This window comes from Erythrolamprus reginae, chromosome 3 (genome assembly GCF_031021105.1).
Source record: "Erythrolamprus reginae isolate rEryReg1 chromosome 3, rEryReg1.hap1, whole genome shotgun sequence".
Classification (NCBI taxonomy): Eukaryota; Metazoa; Chordata; class Lepidosauria; order Squamata; family Dipsadidae; genus Erythrolamprus; species Erythrolamprus reginae.
Genome location: NC_091952.1, coordinates 213514687 through 213528429, shown reverse-complemented (window position 1 = coordinate 213528429; position 13743 = coordinate 213514687). Strand labels below are relative to the sequence as shown.

Below are 13743 nucleotides of genomic sequence, written 5' to 3'. Positions count from 1 at the left end.
ATCCAGGAAGTCCCTGGGCTGCCGCACATTTGTCATTGTGATAAAAATGCAGTGATAAAAACTCAAAACAGAGAGAGAATGAGAACTGTTGAGGAAGAGCTTTGTGTGTGTCTTTCTACCATTCCTGCCAGGATATCCCTTTTGTGTTCATTGAAACAGGCCCAGGTTTCACACTAAGTGAGTATAAATACATTTAGAAACTATATTATTAACTATATGTACTGTGTTATAGTGTCATTTTGTGTCATTTTGGTTGGTGGTGTGCCCCATCCCTGTTTAAGTACCTTAAAAAGTCAGACTGCAACTTGCTCTGTGTGTGTATGAGACCAGAAATGGGCAACATGTGGGACGGCGTGGAACATAGTTCCACTGGTGGAAATGTAGCTGCACGCGTATCTACATCACCATTGGCTGGGTGCATCTGAACAGCCGCTTATATCTGGAAGCTGCAGCTTGGCTCACCCCTGACTGGTGGAGCTCCTGGGAAGGGGCATTTTGGGCTCTAACCCCTACGGCCCCGCCACTCCTAAGGTCGGGCGAGGCGCTGCTGGAGCCCAGGCCACCCTCAGCTGGGCACAGGCAGCAGGAGAGCTGTGGGAAAGCAGGGCCGAGGTCCGGAGAGGGAAAGTCACCATGGGTGCCATGGCCATGGCTGGGGTGCTTCTGGTATGGGCATCTAGCATAGTGCTTTGGGTACAAATATGTGCATGTGCAGAAAGCTAAAGGGGGCACACGCACACCACTACCACCTCCAGACCATTCCAGTAGTACCGCGAATGGCTGCCCTTTACTGTATGAGACCCGGAAGGAAATGAAGCAGCCACTTTGAATGCTGCAGCAGAGAAGCCAATCTTTTCTCCTCTCCCCCTTCACAGTGCAGCTGCTCAGAAGCTCCTGTGGCTGTCTGTCCCTTTATGGCCCCCCCTTCCACTGCCGTGTTTAAGAAAAGAAAATCAGCCACTTTGAATGCTGCAGCAGAGAAGAGCAGAGCTGCTCAGAAGGCCCTCCATCCATCCCTTGGTCTACCCACTGCCATTACAAATCTGAATAATAATAATAATAATAATAATAATAATAATCATTATTATTATTATTATTATTATTATTATTATTCCTTCAGCCCTAGGGAGTGCAAAATCAGCACAATGCCAAACTGGAAGTGCATTTTCCTGAACTTCCGGTGTCTTCATTGAGGGATTTCTTTGCCCCTGGAGCTTCAGGAAAGCTTAAAGACCTTTTCCAAGACCAAAAATTAGCTGGCAGCACGCATGAATGCCCGCTGGAGCTGACACAGGGTAAAGTCTTGTGTGCCTTCCGATATGGCTCCGTGTGCCACCTGTGGCACGCGTGCCATAAGTTCACCATCACGGCTCTTGATTTCTCACTCAAACTTTGGTTTATATGTAGTAACTAAAATGTATTTTACGTTCCTGTCTCTTTCTTACTTAACAAATTGATAACAAAGCAATCTCTAAATTTTAACACATTGTGAAATGTTATGAACCTATTATTGGACTTTTTGAATGAATAAAAACTGTTTTAACTTATTGCTGGTTGTTGTTAGTGCTGCCATTGAAGGAAAGTTACTTATTTAAGTAAGGAAATTTATTTACTTTACCTTGTAAGTAGACATAAAATTAAATCAGTTGTTTGCAAGTTTATAAATAAGTTACTTAAAATCAACTGCATAACAGCTTCAGGTAATAGTGACTGTCTGATGCCCAGATTAGACAGACAAGCTTTGTACCTGGACTTTTCTCTGAGTGTGTATAGAAAATTTGATGTTCTTAGATTTTAGTTGCTGAAGCATGCAATTAAAAAAATAAACCTCTTCCATTTTGCTTTTCTGGTATGCTGATGTTTAGAGATTAAATGAGACAGAAAAAACCTATTACCCAGGATGCTTTGTTAGTAGGAGAGGGTAAACCTTATTGCTGTCAGCGCTGGGTTTCAATATGGGTACATAAAAGCATTTAGCTTGTGATGGCTGCACTAAAAATAGCTTTTGAGCAGAGTTTGCAGTCGGGTCTAATTTCGGGGTTTAGCTGAGTTGGCCATAAAGATTTTCCTTTGCTGCTGTCGCAAGAGAGTGAGAGTGAATTTTGCTGTTTGTATCTTGAACATTGGTTTTATAATAAAGTGTACTTTATTCATGGATAAAAGGATCTGATACCATGGCTGAATATTCAGGTATGTCTCTTGGGAAATTGAATGTGTTTATGACTTTCAAATTGAGGAAAAAACAATTAAAATACGTTTATCTAAAAATTAGATGAAATTTTTAAGTTTAAAAATTTGAAATGTTGCCTCATTTACAATAGTACACCCCCATTACATGAAATACCGTAGTTGATTTTAGGATTCTTTAAATACAAATGGTTTAGCATAGATTGTTTTAATAGCAAAGTACAATATTATAAAACTTTAGCAGAATCAATATCATACCATTAAAACAATTAAAATATATTTCTTGACATGATGTTAACGCATAATTGTATTGCTTTAGACAAGTGGTGGATGAAAGGCATTGACCTACTTTCTGATTCCTGGCAGTATCTGGGTGAAAGAGAGTAATTTTGTTTTAGCTCTGAGAAATTAGTTTAAATGTAAATGGTTTTTAATGAGTACTTCTGGCTTTGTTAAATCCCATTTGATACATTTAAAGGCAAGGTAAAAAAAAAGAGAGATTTTCGTATGATTTCTAAGAGAAGACCAAAAGAGAAAGTGGTCATCCAGAAAATGTTTGAAGGCTTAAGTAATTGTACGACCCTTGCCGTAATGGTTTCATTATTCTAAAAATAAATATAAAATTGCGATACTTTAGAATTACTAAATAGTTCACTTCAAAGAACATTATGTAAAATATTTTCATTTATATGAACCCGACCTTATTTTGCCTAGATATTTATATTTAAGATACACCAGTTCTCTCTCTCCGTCTTCCTTTCTATTTTTGTTCTCTCTCCCCTTAAAGTGTGTTTTATTGACAGCTATAATATTGAATACTTTATGGTACTGTGAATAATAAAGGCAAGGGATATTATGAAACTGCAGTATTCCAGTATATTTTAAACGGATTGAAAGCATAATAAATAAGAACCAAAAGCACCAACTAGAGTAGGATTTAATTAAAGCATATCTTTAATTTTGGAGCAAGTCTTCTATCTTGAATGGTGTTTTCTGGAAAGAACAAACAAAAATAGTATTTTTCAGCAGTGAAAGTAAAAAGAAAATAGAAAAGAAAATAATTTGAAAAAAATATTTGTTATTAATTTTTTTGTCTATATTGCTAATAACGGTACTTTCAATGAAAAAAAATCACTTCAAAAATATATTTAAAATCACTTTCAAAATATTAAATTGTCTTAAAAACTATAATAATTTACGTATAAATAGCTGAGGCAAAAATTCATTCATCTTTCCAACAGAATGGGCTCAGGTAGCATCCAGTCCCAGGATAAATGAGAAAACCCAAGTCTTCACAGCTTACAATAGGATATTTAAACTACCAAAAAAGGGAAATTAAATCTGAATATCTAGCATTATAACAAAGAAGGCATGTTTCAAATTACGGTATACTGTACTATTAAATAACCCTTAAAGAGGAGAAATGGAACACTCCTACCTTATGCAACTAGTTGGAAATAACCGACTACTTATTTGCAACTCTGGAAATAACCAGAGATAGGTAATTCTGTAAATAACCTGGCCTGTGCCTCATTTGGCCAATGACAGAGATACTCAAATGAGTATAATCGGCATACTAATAGTAGTTAGTTGACTTCCCACAGTGGATTAATGAGGGTTTTAAAATGAGAGTGGGGGAAGAGAGAGACTTTACAAAGCAGATTTTAGAACTAGATTTCTTCCTTATCACTATCAATTTCAGTTCCCCCTGGAAAAGGAAAAATGACTAGAACACCATGTTTCCAGTCCCCTAAGCTACTCAAAAATAATACTGTGATTGATGGTATGAAAGACTGCTGAGAAATCAAAAAGAGCCAGAAGGAATGTATTCTTCCTATCTTGAGCCTGCCATGTCATCACAAAGTACAACCAGTGCTCTCAACCTTATATCCAGTCAACGAAGCGGTGGAAGTGATGTGCCGGTGTCTGGAGGCTGTTGGGGCCTGGAAGGGGGTCAACAGACTCAAACTCAACCCGGATAAGATGGAGTGGCTGTGGGTTTTGCCTCCCAAGGACAATTCCATCTGTCCTTCCACTACCCTGGGGTGGGAATTATTGACCCCCTCGGAGAGGGTCCGCAACTTGGGCGTCCTCCTCGATCCACAGCTCACATTAGAGAACCATCTTTCAGCTGTGGCGAGGGGGGCGTTTGCCCAGGTTCGCCTGGTGCACCAGTTGTGGCCCTATCTGGACCGGGACTCATTACTCACAGTCACTCATGCCCTCATCACCTCGAGGTTCGACTACTGTAATGCTCTCTACATGGAGCTACCTTTGAAAAGTGTTCGGAAACTTCAGATCGTGCAGAATGCAGCTGCGAGAGCAGTCATGGGCTTACCTAGGTATGCCCATGTTTCACCAACACTCCGCAGTCTGCATTGGTTGCCGATCAACTTCCGGTCACAATTCAAAGTGTTGGTTATGACCTTTAAAGCCCTTCATGGCACTGGACCAGAATATCTCCGAGACCGCCTGCTGCCGCACGAATCCCAGCGACCGATTAGGTCCCACAGAGTGGGCCTTCTCCGGGTCCCGTCAACTAAACAATGTCGGTTGGCGGGCCCCAGGGAAAGAGCCTTCTCTGTGGCGGCCCCGGCCCTCTGGAATCAACTCCCCCTGGAGATTAGAACTGCCCCTACTCTCCTTGCCTTTCGTAAGCTCCTTAAGACCCACCTCTGTCGCCAGGCATGGGGGAACTGAAACATCTCCCCCGGGCAGATACAATTTATGAATGGTATGTTTGTATGTATGTGTGTTTAGAAAATGGGGTCTTTTAAATATTTTTAAACAGTAATTTAGATTTGTTGTAGATTGTTTTTTCACTTTGTTGTGAGCCGCCCCGAGTCTGCGGAGAGGGGCAGCATACAAACCGAAATAATAAATAAACAAATAAACAAATAAATAAATAAATAAATAAATTAAAATAAATAAAATAAAATAAATCCTGGTCAGAAGCCAGACCTAAAGAAATACCGAAAATCTACTTCTTTCACAGTCCTTTGAGATCACAGCCTAATCACCTTGAAAAGAGAAGATTGCAAAGTAAATGAAAGTTATCCAGCTCTGTTGGAGTGATAGTTTCTTGGGAAGGGGGTAGTCCCCATCGCCTTCATACCGAGCAAAATTTCTCAAGGATGTATTCAGAACTTGTATCTGATCACATGTCAAATCCTGCGAGGTCTTGGCCAACAAGGAAGGACAAGGATTTAAAATACAGGTGGCTGGGCTTACAGCGTCAAAGATCTTCTCTACGAGGAACCCTTGGTGCTCTCTGAGCTTGCTTGTTTTCTTGCATAAGTTTCATTACTCTGAGAACAGCAGCACACAATGTTACCTAGTTAGGGTGATGAAACCCCTCATTTCAACCCTGAGCTACAAATATTCCCCTGAGTCACTTCTCCTCCATGTTAAATGACTCAATCAAATCCTCTCATTGGCAGATGATTCAGATATTGAGGACACTTCTGCCTTGTATTCAGTGTCCCAGTCTCAGATCAACAGCCACCAATACCCATATAATCACACATCTACATAATACCTTGATTAATCCTCCTGTCTCCATACCAATCAAGTAAAATACCACAATTAGTGTTAGGTAAGCTAGGAAATGTCATGCCCCCACCTTCTATTTTGTACCCAGCCCCACCCATTATTATCATGATCATCTACTAATCTGTGTGACAAGACTACAGAGGTATTAGGCAAACAGTGCAACAAATAATTATATAGCCCAATGAGGACCATATGCCTAAAATTGTCATACACAATGTGGACTGTATGGCCTAGATTTCTAATCTGGAGATTACTTTCTAAGTCAACAACATAATCCTACCAAATAGGAAATACCGTATATTTCGGAGTATAAGATGCATATTTCTTTTCGGGAAGGAAAATAGGGGGGGGGGGGGGGGGATCTGCTTACCAGATATTCATCCGGCTAGCATCCTTAGTCTGGTCAGTTTCAGCACATTATTTTATCCTTTGGTTAGGGTTTTTAAAAAGCCTTATTTGGAGGTTGGAAGAGCTTGCAAGCCAGTAAGAGCTGGGAACATTGTTAGCACCTGGTTAGGGCTGGAAAGAAAAATTCTGAGCAAGTAGAACAATGAAAAAACCCTGCCAAGACTTAGGGCTTGGAAAACATTCTCAGCAGAGAGTAACAATGAAAGAGCTTGCAAGCAGTAAGAGCTAGGAACATGGTTATCTCCTGGTTAGGGCTGGAAAGAAACTTACTTGGAGCAAGTTAGAGTAATGAAAAAACTCTGCAAAGACTTAGAGATTGGAAAACATTCTTCAAAGACAGTAACAATGAAAACCTGCAAGTTAAGAGCTGGGAGGATTGTTAGCACCTAATTAGGTCTGGGAGGGGAAAAGCGGCATTCATAGTATAAGATGCAGCCTCTTTTAGGGAGGGAAAAGGTGCGTCTTATACTCCGAAAAATATGGTATATACTGTGTGTATTAAATTAGCTTGAAAGAAATTATATTTCTTTAATCTGTGAAAAAACTTTAGAAATAGTGTCATGTAATTAATAGTAATCTTACATTTTATATTACAAATTTTATTTATTAACTCATTTCCAAAGTTTTTAATCTTCTGATAATACTTAATTTTTATATCTTACAGAAGCAAAGCATGGTGGAAACAAGAGTGGCAAGAAAGAAGGAGTTTCTGGGACTTCTTTTTTTACCTGGTTCATGGTAATTGCACTTCTGGGAGTATGGACATCAGTTGCAGTAGTTTGGTTTGAACTTGTTGATTATGAGGAAGTACTAGGTAAGAATTTAGCCATAGTAATGATAATATCTTAAGATTCAGTTTCTTATATACTTTGCTATCCCAATATCTATTCATTTATATACAAAAAAAATTATGGTTTCTCATGTTATATAAAATAACCCACAGCAGCCAACAGGCATACATATAACAAAAATATAAGAAAATTAAAAATTCCTACATACCAGCAGTAGCTATCACACTCCATCACAAGAACACAACCTGGCCTATCATTGAAGGAGGCCATGAGGGTAAGGGTTCTCTATATCTCAGCTTGGAGTCTTTTCCATATTCCATATGCCACTATTGAAAAAGGCTTGGTTCCTAGGTCCCATAAAATGGCAAGATTTAATAGACCTGGAGCACACCCACCTATCCAGTCTGGCAGGATATCCTCAGGAAGAGGTATTTGCTAAAGTAAACCGACCCTGTGCTATTCAAGGCTTTAAAGTTAATGAACAGCTACTTAAATTACCTCTAGAAAGAAAAAGGAACTCAGGCAACTTTCACAGTATTGGTGCAATGGTGGCAAACTCTGGGAAGCCCAGAACTGCTGCTTCATTTTGGACCAGTTGAGGTTTCTGGATGGTCTTCAATAATAGCTCCGTATAGAGGACATTGCAGTAATCAAGACATGAATAATAGCTCCGTATAGAGGACATTGCAGTAATCAAGACATGAATAAGACACGGATGAACATGATCTGAGATTTATGATCTAGGAATTAGCATATTTATTTATTTATTTGCTTGCTTGCTTACTTACTTATTCATTTACTTACTTGTTCACTCACTCACTCAATCAGTTTTTTAAAATTTATTTATATCCAAGCTTTATTATTTTTACAGACAACTCAAGATGCCGAACATATCTTACACACTTACATATTCTATTTTCTCCACAACAATAACCCTTTGAGATAAGCAGACCGCGAGAGGCTGACTGGCCCAAAGACACCCAAACAACTTTCCTGGCTTAGATAGAACTAGACCTCACTGCCTTCAGTTTTCTAGACACTAGAAAAACTGGCTCTCAGTATGCACATTAAATACAATATATGCACAAAAATGATTTGTGCAAAGCCCCTTGAACCATGGCTGACAGCTGTTTTTCAAGCAGGAGCCATGAGTCCAAGAGGACCTCCAAATTCTGTCTAGGGCACAGGTCACCAACCTGTGGTGTGTGGACCACTGGTAGTCCGTGAGAAAATTCTGGAGGTCTGTGGAGAAATCTTGGCCCTGGGCCAAATATGCCACAGAGCAATTAATCCAGTTCAGGAAGAAGAAAGGAAAGGAAGAAGAGGAAAGGAAAGGGGAAAGGGAGGGGAGGGAAGGGACTACAACTACAGCTCTGGAATATGGTATAGACTTTCCCAACAACATCAGCAAGCCACCGTCAAATAAGCTTCAATATAATTACACTACCTTTAATAATTTTTTTACAATTAAATAACCTTTAAATATTTTGTTATGATTAAATAAGCATTTATGATTTTGTTATAATTAAATAAGTATTTATAATTTTATTATGTTGAGTAGGTGCATTTCATATTAATAAAATGGAAGCTCTCTGATTATTTTATAAATGTATTTATCTTTTTAAAAAATCATATTACTGGTCTGTGGGACTTAAAATTATGAATTTGGTGGTCTGCAGGATTTAAAACCTTGGTGGTCCCTGAGGTCCAAAGGGTTGGGGACCCCTGGTTTAAGGGATTGTTGTTCCATCAAGAGTTAAATATAGTAACAGTTCAGATCCATGGGACACAGAAACACAAAGCCACTTGTCTTTCTAGAATTCAATTATAGCTAGTGTCAGGCTGAACTCTCTAACTCCACATTAAGTCTTCGGCCTGACAGCTAGTTCCTTCCCATCCAAGCCTTATAGCTTCCAAGAGCTGAGTTTGTCAGAGATGAACAACTAAGTACAGTGGTACCTCGGTACTCGAACGCTTTGATTCTCGTACATTTCGTATACCGAACAAAATTTTCGGCAAAAATTTGCTTCGGTATCTGAACAAAAATTCAGATACCGAACAGCCACAGAAAATTTTGTTTATTATCCGAAATGAGGGGACGGGGTGAGAAGGAATGGGAGTCGGAATCCGACACGCCCATTCTGGCCGCCCACTAAACAGCCTCCCAGTCGTGCTCCAAGCTGTAGGGAGTGGGGGGGCGGCTGCAATACCGTCAGTTTCGGGGGGGCTCCTTTCCTCAGTGGTTCGTTTTCCCTTTAAGCAGTTACACCAACTTTCTCTTTCCCGAGAGTAGCGACGACAGCAGAGGCTTTCCTTAGAGCAGTAGCAGCGCCGGGAACGTCAGCGGCTTCCCTTTCTCATCTTACGTTCCCGGCGCTACTGCTGCTCTAAGGAAAGCCTCTGCTGCCGTCGCTACTCTCGGGAAAGAGAAAGTTGGTGTAACTGCTTAATGGGAAGACGAACCACTGAGGAAAGGAGCCCCCCCGAAACTGACGGTATTGCAGCCGTCCCCCCACTCCCTACAGCTTGGAGCGGAAGGGTGTAGGAAGGGTGGGGACGGCTCAATTCCGTCAGTTTCGGGGGGGGCTCCTTTCCTCAGTGGTTCGCCTTCCCTTTAAGCAGCTACACCAACTTTCTCCTTCCTGACGGCAGCAGAGGCTTTCCTTAGAGCAGCAGCAGCGCCGGGAACGTCAACGGCTTCCCTTTCTCATCTCACGTTCCTGGCGCTGCTGCTGCTCTAAGGAAAGCCGCGGCCGCCGTCGCTACTGCCGGGAAAGAGAAAGTTGGTGTAACTGCTTAAAGGGAAGAAGACGAACCACTGAGGAAAGGAGCCCCCCCGAAACTGCCCCCACCCTTACTACAGCTTGGAGTGCTTAGACCTCATATCTTTATCCCATAGGAAATAAAGGAAATAGGGGCTGGAAACCAATTAAACCCATTTCCATTATTTCCTATGGGATAAATTAATTCGGTACTCGACCAAATCGGTTCTCGACCACGCTTCTGGAACGAATTGTGGTCAAGAACCGAGGTACCACTGTAACATCAATGTGCTGATGATACTTCACTCCATTATGCCAAATAATCTCAACATAGCTTCATGCAATGTTAAATGGGAGGGGTGAGAAGACAGCCCTCTCTCCCATGTAAGATGGACCTAGGGCTTGATCCCTTTCCCCCTACTAACACTGACTGGAACTGGTTATGAAGGAAGGAAGATAACCATCACAGTCATTTCTAATACTCTAAACCAGCCCAAAAGAATATGAATGTTTTCCATTCTCTGAACTACTTTCCCTACAAATAGAAAGTGGAGCTCTATGTAAGTTATCCAACATTGTTGTTGGGTCCAATAATAGCTTCTTCAGGAAGGAGCAAATGATTGCATTCTTCAAGCCAGATGAAACTATATTCTTTCTCAAAGTGGTATTGACTACTGTTTGGACCCAGTCACATGTCATTTCCTACCAGGACCTTAGACAGTCAGGAAAGGCAGAATCTAGAGAATCTAAGTGGCAGACCTGACAGCGGTAAAAATTCCATGGGGTCACATGTCTGAAATTGTCCGGATTAACTAAGTAAAGGTGGCCCTCAATCATTTCGGTAGGATTTATTCAGCTGGATTCCAATTTAGTGCAAATCTAAGTAAGCAATTTTATTCAACTGATGCCTATTCACAGGAGCCCTGCAGGCATTTATCCAGTTCCTCCTATTAATATTAAAATCTGAACCAAAACTTTAGCAACAGTAAATCTAATTCATTTTTATTACTCATTTTTGTTATTCATTTTTAGTAAAAACAATCAAAGCAAGAAATAAATTTGGAGGTGGGGTTAAAGCATTGAACTAGGAACAGGGAAACAAAAGTTCTGATTCTGCTTTAGGCATCAAAGCCATTCGGACGATTTTGGACCATTCATTCTGTCCGAGCCCTAGGAATAAGGCAGTGATAAACACTTCTAAAAATGGTACAAAGAAAACGGCATGAACCTGTCTGTTTAGTCACCAAGAGATAAGACTGAGTTGAAGGCGCAAAATAAATTAAATATTAAAATGCAAGCAATTATAATAGGAAAGTATAGTTAGATATATTATATGTAGTATATTAAGACCAAGGACCTCCTGAGAAAAGATGAATTTGCAGATTGAAAGGGTGGACAATTTTGTAGATTTTGATAATGTGAGTAATGGTATCTATATTTTGCCATGCATGCAGCCAAGGCAAAGGACTTCCGTTATAACTTGTCAGAAGTACTTCAAGGTAGGATTATAAAGGAATGCTTATATTATGTGTTACACTTGATGGGGTTGATTTATAAAATTTTATTTTTAAAATATACAGCTATTTTTCTTTGTCCCTAGCCAATGTGTTTTTATTACCAGATAACTTTTGAAACTGTGATGAAATTAACTTTAATAAGAAAATGTAGTATTACCCTTTATTTTGGACTCCTGAAAAGAATAGGACTGGTTTTCTTCAATTTATATTTCCTTTTTCTACTTCTTTTACATTGTTTTTGAATGTGCAATGTTTAGCTTCTTTCCTTTAGCTTGTGTAATTGATTGTTTCGCTAATAAAGCACAGAAGATCACTTCATTTGTTAGTACAGCACCTCATTAAGGCTGAAAAAAAGGCAGACGATCGCTTCACTGGCGTTTGGGCAGAAAAAAGGCTTCTAAAGCCCAGAAGCTCAGCCAATTGTCGGAGGGAATAGCTGCGAAAAAAGCAGGCAAAGAGAAGATAGCTTAGCTAGCAAAGCATGGAAGATTGCTGCACTAGTTAGCACCTTGTTATGGCTGAAAAAAAGCTTAGTAAAAGCTATATTTGGAGTATAAGTCTCACCCAAATTTTCAGCCTCTTTTAGGAGGGAAAAAGGTGTGTCTTATAGTCTGAAAAATATGGTAAATATTCAAAATATCTTGTATTTGCATTTAAGATTCTAGTAAAAAATATTCAACTATACTTCTTTTTTTCTTCTTTGCTAATTTTTTTCTTCCCCTTTAGGAAAACTTGGGATCTATGATGCTGATGGTGATGGTGATTTTGATGTGGAAGATGCCAAGGTTTTGCTAGGCAAGTAGATATTTTTAAAATGCCATTCAAAAATGCGACATTTGGATAGTAATGCATTGTAAAGTTATCCAGAATCATAATAGTATTAGTAAACTTCTGTGATACCAACAATGTATTGCTATAGAAGAAGAATTTGTCTTTGATGTTGAACTTTGATGTTCATGTATAGTACTAAAATATATTTTTGTGGGTATTGCTGATTTTATATGCATTTATTTTTGTTTTTGTTTCTTTCTTCCTAAATGGACTCTGAAAACAATGACAGTGCTTGTCTCTAGGCTGATTTCTTCCTCCCAATCCCTTAATCCCTGAAAACTTTTGGTAGGGTAAAGAAAACAAAAAAATTGCTGTAAATTTTTCAGCAACCACATTTATTGTCACTTCCTAGTGGCCTAGTGTTGAAGACGCTTGCCTCCCATTCAGAAAGTTGAGAGTACAATCCTAGATAGCAGCAGACATTTCTTAGCGTACAAAGAAAAAATCTCTGAATTTATCTGCTAGATGCCGGTCGCCTAGATATCATGAGGGCCTTCTAGCTCAGGTCCAATCAGTGGCCCCAACTATCACAAATTAAGGCATTATAGGGTCATAAAAAGAAAAAAAAATCTTCCTTCATTGTTCCTGGTTACAATGAGTATATTCAAGATAAAGGGCCCATCAAACTATGAAATTTTCACTAGTATTGACCAAGATTACAGAACTGTTCTCAGAACATAACCGTATTTGATCTAAGCTTTTGCCCTGCCTTTCTGAAAATGTACATCTAATAGCCTTACAATCTGAATCACTATTATGAAGTATTAAAGTATTAAGAACTATAGAAGAAAAGGCAAAGTACATGCAGTGAATATATACTTTGGTCTATTTTTGTTCTCCTGAGGAAAATCTATCTCTCTGGTCGTTAACCATCAGCCCCAACTTGACAGGGCATGATTATTACTAGTCTATTTTTGTCATATATACTGACATGTTCAGTACTCCTTATAATCTGATTTACTTCTGCAATCTACGGAAATTATTTGATGCCATGGTTTAAGTCCTTTTGTTTTCTACTAACAGTAAAAAAAATATATATTAATCAGGTAGTTAATTATATGAGCAATTTAACTAGTGCAAAATGTTTCAGAATTGGAAAATATCATGCTCAAAACATTCTATTCCAAATAACTGCTTTGACATTATCAATGCTGTTTTATAATCATTCTAGAAATATTTGGAATTCAAAATATTTGTAGAAGGGTGAGTAAAGTTGGAACTACCTTTTGGATTCAGAATGTTTTGCATATCCTATTGAAGAGGGATAATATCTAAAATGAAGCGTTTTTCTGCAAGCAATTTCAATAGTTTCATAACTTTGGTGGGGGAAGAGGAGGCATAATTGTCAGTACTAACTTAACATGGATATCAATAAACTGTTTCTCATTTAAACTTGAATAAAGTAGGTGGCTGAAACAGAAATATTCTAGCACTTGGTAGGGGTAAACAGCAAGCACTTAGCTACCCATGTATTTATGATATCACTGGTTTATGTTTATATATCTTGGCATATTTTTGCAAAATCAGATATACTATTATGCAACATTATTTGCTGAAATACTTGAAAATGATGTGCAGTATATGTTCTGTTCATGTTTTGTTTGACTATCAACTATATCTACTCTTAAGCCAAGATACATAGCATCTCCATCTGATAGAACCTCAGAGCCCACTGGGATCTAAGTTGTATCTTGT

At 39.0% G+C, this 13743-nt stretch overlaps 1 protein-coding gene across 1 annotated transcript in view; it reads left to right on the top strand.

Moving 5' to 3' along the window:
* ASPH (aspartate beta-hydroxylase) overlaps positions 1-13743 on the top strand; it is a 115975-nt gene that overhangs the window by 13416 nt on the left and 88816 nt on the right. The window contains exons 2-3 of the mRNA XM_070747812.1: positions 6812-6961; positions 11944-12012. Coding sequence (XP_070603913.1) covers positions 6812-6961; positions 11944-12012 — 219 coding nt within the window. The remainder of the gene's footprint in view (positions 1-6811; positions 6962-11943; positions 12013-13743) is intronic.